At 61.4% G+C, this 6,988-nt stretch overlaps 1 protein-coding gene across 1 annotated transcript; it reads right to left on the reverse strand.

Annotated features, from left to right (window-relative positions):
• Window positions 1-988: 988 nt before the first annotated feature.
• CD276 (CD276 molecule) lies at window positions 989-6,280 on the reverse strand (the record flags this gene model as incomplete). The annotated part of the gene is made up of 5 exons (XM_082290646.1): window positions 6,187-6,280; window positions 4,610-4,960; window positions 3,443-3,739; window positions 1,965-2,105; window positions 989-1,071 (listed from the first exon to the last, which is right to left on the reverse strand). Exons 1-5 carry the CDS (start codon window positions 6,224-6,226, stop codon window positions 989-991), a joined length of 912 nt encoding a protein of 303 aa, XP_082146772.1. The 5' UTR covers window positions 6,227-6,280.
• Window positions 6,281-6,988: the final 708 nt, after the last annotated feature.

The raw sequence follows: 6,988 nt of genomic DNA on the forward strand, positions 1-6,988 counted from the left end.
GAGGGTTTGTTCCGGAATTCCGACATTTTAAGGAATTCTGGGGGTTTTTTAAGGAATTCTGGGGTTTTATTCGGGAATTCTGGGGGTATTTTTAAGGAATTCTGACATTTTATTAAGGAATTGGGAGGTTTATTAAGGAATTTTGGGGTCTTATTCGGGAATGGTGGGGTTTTATTACGGAATTCTGTCATTTTATTGGGGAATTGGGAGGTTTCATTAAGGAATTTTGGGGTTTTATTTGGGAATTGGGTGGATTATTAAGGAATGGGGTGGAATATTAGGGAATTGGGAGGTTTATTAAGGAATTTTGGGGTCTTATTTGGGAATGGGGTGGATTATTAGGGAATTTTGGGGTTTTATTAAGGAATTGGGAGGTTCATTAAGGAATTTTTGAGTTTTATTAAGGAATGGGGTGGATTATTAAGGAATTGGGCGGTTTTATTAAGGAAATTTTGGGTTTTATTAAGGAATGGGCTGGATCATTAAGGAATTGTCATTTTATTAAGGAATTGGGAGGTTTATTAAGGAATTTCGGGGTCTTATTTGGGAATTCTGGGGTTTTTTTTAAGGAATTCTGTCATTTTATTAAGGAATTGGGAGGTTTTAATAAGGAATGGGGTGGATTATTAAGGAATCAGGTGGGTTATTAAGGAATCAGGTGAATTATTAAGGAATGGGGTGGATTGGGGTGGATTACTAAGGAATGGGGTGGATTATTAGGGAATTGTGGGGTTTTATTAAGGAATGGGGTGGATTATTAAGGAACGGGGTGGATTATTAAGGAATCAGGTGGATTATTAAGGAACGGGGTAAATTATTAAGGAACGATGTGGATTATTAAGGAATGGGGTGGATTATTAGGGAATTGTGGGGTTTTATTAAGGAATGGGGTGGATTATTAAGGAACCAGGTGGATTATTAAGGAATCAGGCAGATTATTAAGGAACAGGGAGCTTTCTCAGGGATCTGCCGGGTGGGGGCTCTGGGATCACCGGGAATGCGGATCCCACACCGGCATCGGGCACCCACCTGCCTTGGGCTCCTCGCCCTCCTCCTCCCGCTCCTCGGGCCCTGCAAAACAACATTCCAGAGGTGGGGAACCCCCCCGAGCCCCATTCCCGGGATTTGGGGGTGCCCCTCGGAGCATCCCGGCCTTCCCACGGCGGTGTCCCGAAAATCCCGGCGGGAAGAGGGGACATCCCTGGGGTTAGGGCGGATCCATGGATGCCCCAAAGGCTGGGATACGCCGGAGCCTTTCCCTGCTCCTGCACCCCCTGGGATTCCCGGATTTCCACACCCCCACCACCGTTCCCAGCGGGAAAAATCTCGTGGCTGAGCCAAATCCATGGAAAAAAGGGCATTGCCGAGGGTGTGAGGCCGAAAACCAGGAGCCAAATCCATGGAAAAAAGGGCATTGCTGAGGGTGTGAGGCTGAAAACCAGGAGCCAAATCCATGGAAAAAAGGGCATTGCTGAGGGTGTGAGGCTGAAAACCAGGAGCCAAATCCATGGAAAAAAGGGCATTGCCGAGGGTGCAGCAGGAAACCGGGAGCCAAATCCATGGAAAAAAGGGCATTGCTGAGGGTGTGAGGCTGAAAACAGGGAGCCAAATCCATGGAAAAAAGGGCATTGCTGAGGGTGTGAGGCTGAAAACAGGGAGCCAAATCCATGGAAAAAAGGGCATTGCTGAGGGTGCAGCTGAAAACCGGGAGCCAAATCCCGGAATTCAGCGCTGAGGAAAAAAAAAACCCGCTCAGTGCAGATGGAAAAAAATCCCAGCAATTCCAGGAAAGCACCTTTAGAGTGAGAGAATTCCCGGTTTTTCTTTCACCTCCCGGAGGACTCCCCCAGGCCGCGATCCAGGGGGGGATCCCCGGGCACGGCAGCGGCAGGAAGAGCGAAGCGGCCGCGCATTCCAGGTGGGAAAAGCGGCGGGAAGCGGGGAGAGGCTTTGCCGGGATTTACCTGCGCGCTGCCGCTGCTCCCGGCAGCTGTCCCGCAGGCGGCGGTGGCACACGAAGGCCAGCACGGCCAGCAGGGCCACCACGCAGGCGGCCAGGGCCACCGTCACCCAGAGAGCCGCGGCAGGGAAGGGCAGAGCCCGGCCTGGCACGGGAAGGGAGGAGAGGCACGGTCAGACCGGGATGGGCTCGGAATCAGCCGGGATTCGGGGGGAGACGGGATCGGGGGGAGACGGGATCCAGGGGATCCCAAATCCGGGGGGATCCCAAATCCAGGGGGATCCCAAATCCAGCGGGAGCCCAAACGCAGGGGGATCCCAAATCCAGAGTGATCCCTAATCCAGAGGGATCCCAAATCCAGGGGGAGCCCAAATCCAGAGTGATCCCTAATCCAGGGGGATCCCAAATCCAGGGGGATCCTAAATCCAGAGTGATCCCTAATCCAGAGGGATCCCAAATCCAGGGGGAGCCCAAATCCAGGGGAATCCTAAATCCAGGGGGAGCCCAGATCCAGGGGAATCCCACCCCCCAGGTGATTGGTCCCGCACCCAGGATGACCCCACACCCAGGGGAATCCCAAATCTGAGAGGATCCCAAATCTGGGGTGACCCCACACCCGCAGTGACCCCACACCCCAGCTGACCCCACAGCCGCAGTGACCCCACACCCGCAGTGACCCCGCACCCACAGTGACCCCACAACCAGAGTGACCCCACACCTGCAGTGACCCCACACCCAGGCTGACCCCACACCCGCAGTGACCCCGCATCCACAGTGACCCCACACCCAGAGTGACCCCACACCCAGGGTGACCCCACATCCACAGTGACCCCACACCCACAGTGACCCCACACCCAGGATGACCCCACACCCACAGTGACCCCGCATCCACAGTGACCCCACACCCAGAGTGACCCCACACCCAGGGTGACCCCACATCCACAGTGACCCCACACCCACAGTGACCCCACACCCGCAGTGACCCCGCACCCGCAGTGACCCCGCACCCACAGCGACCCCACACCCAGAGTGACCCCACACCCGCAGTGACCCCACACCCAGGCTGACCCCACACCCAGAGTGACCCCGCACCCGCAGTGACCCCGCACCCACAGTGACCCCACACCCAGAGTGACCCCACAGCCAGCTGACACCACACCCGCAGTGACCCCACACCCACAGTGACCCCGCACCCGGAGTGACCCCACACCCACAGTGACCCCGCACCCAGGCTGACCCCACACCCGCAGTGACCCCACACCCCAGCCAGGGCCACCTGCCCCGGCCCCTCCCGGGTGCCTTTGGGTGCCACCACTGCCACCCCCCCAGCCCCTCCCAGATGCCTTTGGGTGCCACCAGGGCTACCTGCCCCAGCCCCTCTGGGTGCCTTTGGGTGCCAGTGCCACCATCCCACTACTGCCACCCCCCAGCCCCTCCCGGGTGCCTTTGGGTGGCACCACGGTCACTCCCGGCCCGGCTCACCCGTGATGGTGACGGAGGCGTGCCCGTGCTGCCGCAGCACGGCGTTGAGCACCAGGCACGAGTAGGTGACGCTGGGCTCCACCAGCACGCGCAGGACGCTGCGCACCTCGAACAGCCCCTCCTCGTTGGCCACCTGCCACGTGGTGACGTTGGCCGTCAGGTTGGCGCCCCGGCCGTCCTGCCACAGCACGCTGGCCTCGGGGTAGCCGCGGGACGCCTGGCACGTCACCACGGCCACGTCGCCCGGCTTCAGGTCCTTGCTGGGCTCCAGGTGCACGCTGGGCTTGGAGTAGGGAGCTGCGGGGCACAAGGGGACGAACGGGTGAGGAGCGGCATCGGGAGCTTGGGCTCACCCCGGGACGGGCGGGTCCGGCTGAGGAATGCACCAGCTGGGGGCTCCTCAACTCGGGGTCGCTCTGGCTGAGGTGGCCCCTCAACGGGAGCCTCTCCACCGTGGTGACACTGTCGGTGAGAGCTCCTAACCTTTGGATCATGGATGGTTGAGGTGGCCCCGCAACGGGAGCCTCTCCACCATGGTGATGTTGCTGGTGATGGCTCCACCACCTTGGGGCACTACTGGCTGAGGTGGCCCCTCAACGGGAGCCTCTCCACCGTGGTGACATTTTTGGTGAGGTTCTCCCCAGCTGTGGGTCATGGATGGTTGAAGTGACCCCTCAACTGGAGCCTCTCCACCATGGTGACGTTGCTGGTAAGTGCTCCACCACCTTGGGGCACTGCTGGCTGAGGTGGCCCCTCAACTGGAGCCTCTCCACTGTGGTGACACTGTCGGTGAGGGCTCCTCACCTTTGGGTCAGCGTGACCCCACATCCAGCCTGACCCCACACCCAGGGTGATCCCATATCCAGCATGATCCCACAATTCCAAGGTGGCCCCTCAACTGGAGCCTCTCCACCATGGTGACACTGTCGGTGAGGGCTCCTCAACCATCGGTCAGCGTGACCCCACACCCAGGGTGATCCCACACCCAGGATGACCCCACACTTCCGAGGTGGCCCCTCAACCGGGAGCCTCCCTGGCACAGCTCACGCTCGCCAAGGACCATCTTGGGGAGATACACCCGGTAGCTCTCCAGCTCCGCGGAGAACCCACATCCAGGCTGGCACAGCCGGAGCCCCCTCACCCCCTCGCCCTTGGGCACCTCCTCACCTGCCACCTGCAGGGTGACGGCGGCGCTGTTGTGGTCGCGCACACGCACGAAGCAGGTGAAGCTGCCCTCGTCGGCGATGCGCACGCGCCGCAGCAGCAGGGACACGTTGCCCTGGGCCAGCTGGTCGTAGAAGAGCGCCGTGCGGTTGGCGTAGCCGCGGCCCTGGTCCTGCAGGCGGTCGCGGCCGCCGGAGAAGCCGTGCACCAGGCGCTTGGTGTCCGTCAGCTGCCAGATCAGGCTCAGCTCCGCCACGCTGAAGTTGGCGTCGGGCGAGAAGGAGCAGCGCAGGGTGGCATCGTGGCCGAACAGGGCCACCACCGGCTCCTCCGGGACGTGGATCTCCACGGCACCTGCGGGAGGGCAGCAGGATGCGGGGTGGCACCTCCGGGAGCGCCGCCCGGCTTTTCCGCCTGGGTAATGGCTAAGGAAATCCAGGGATGCCCTGGAGGGAGGGACACGAGGGCAGGTGGCATCTCAGGAGGGTCCCCAGCCACACCACCCCGCTGGAAGGGGGACAGTCCCACACCCAGCACCAAACCAGGGCAGCCTCAGCTGCCAGGAGCTGCCAGGAGCTGCCATGGGCACCCAAACCTGCACCGGGACACGGAGCCTGGGTTGTCCCCAGGGAGCGAGGACAGCGGGTGGCAGCGGCGGGGACACAGTGCCCAGCAGGAGCCAGCGCTGGCCCCAGCACGGTGCCAACCGGTGTGGCACGGCATGATTCCGGCTGATCCCAGTGCCGTGGAATCATTCCAGCTGATCCCAGAGCCCCAGCACGATTCCAGCCCCATCCCAGTGCCATGGGATGATTCCAGCTGATCCCAGTGCTATGGAATCATTCCAGCTGATCCCAGTGCTGTGGCACCATTCCAGCTGATCCCAGTGCCAAGGGATGATTCCAGCTGATGCCAACACCCCGGCATGATTCCAGCCCCATCCCAGTGCCCCAGCACCATTCCAGCCCCATCCCAGTGCCATGGCACCATTCCAGCAGATCCCAGTGCCATGGGATGATTCCAGCTGATCCCAGTGCCATGGAAGGATTCCAGCTGATCCCAGTGCCCTGGCACCATTCCAGCTGATCCCAGTGCCAAGGGATGATTCCAGCTGATGCCAGCGCCCCAGCACGATTCCAGCCCCATCCCAGTGCCCCAGCACCATTCCAGCCTCATCCCAGTGCCCTGGCACCATTCCAGCTGATCCCAGTGCTGTGGAACGATTCCAACCCCGAAGCATCCCAAGGGCAGCTCCCGATCCCAGAAGGGTCAGGAAAAGGGGACACACCTCCCCTGGGCCAAGGATTCCCCTGGAATTCCCACCTCATCCCGCTGCCCAACCCCTTCCCATGGCACGAGATGAGGGCAGGGACAGGACAGGGAATTTTCGGGAAGCTCCCGAGCTGGCAGGGTGAGGAGGGCGGGAAGGAGCCGTGCCAGGGGCCGCAGCCGGGCAGGACAAGGGCAGTGGGCAGCCGGCCTGGCTCCGGCCACATCCCAGAGCCGCCTCTGCCGGGCACAGATCCATCGGGATGCCAGCAGCACCGGGGACATCTCCCGCGGCGCCCGGCCCTGCTCACCTGCCAGGCCGAGTGCCAGGATGAGCAGCGGGAAGAGCATCCTTGGCACAGGAAAAGTCGGGATGAGGCAGCGGCAGCGGGCACGGCCTCGGGAATCGTCTCTGGGAACAGCGCCCCGAGCTGCGGGAAAACACACGGGAACACTGGGATGGCGCTGGGAAGGACGGACACGGAGCAGGGGAAGGGACCGGGCCGGGGATCCCACAGCAGCCATTCCCGGGGATCCCACAGCAGCCATTCCCGGGGATCCCACAGCAGCCATTCCCGGGGATCCCACACCGGCCATTCCCGGGGATCCCACACCGGCCATTCCCAGGGATCCCACAGCAGCCATTCCCGGGGATCCCACACCGGCCATTCCCGGGGATCCCACAGCAGCCATTCCCGGGGATCCCACTCCAGCCATTCCCGGGGATCCCACACCGGCCATTCCCGGGGATCCCACACCGGCCATTGCCAGGGATCCCACACTGGCCATTGCCAGGGATCCCACTCCAGCCATTCCCGGGGATCCCACACCGGCCATTGCCAGGGATCCCACACTGGCCATTGCCAGGGATCCCACTCCAGCCATTCCCGGGGATCCCACTCCAGCCATTCCCGGGGATCCCACAGCGGCCATTCCCGGGGATCCCACACCGGCCATTGCCAGGGATCCCACAGCAGCCATTCCCAGGGATCCCACACTGGCCATTCCCAGGGATCCAATTCCAGCCATTCCCAGGGATCCCACACCGGCCATTCCCGGGGATCCCACAGCAGCCATTCCCGGGGATCCCACACTGGCCATTCCCAGGGATCC

Source organism: Coloeus monedula (assembly GCF_965178545.1).
Source record: "Coloeus monedula genome assembly, chromosome: 14".
NCBI lineage: Eukaryota > Metazoa > Chordata > Aves > Passeriformes > Corvidae > Coloeus > Coloeus monedula.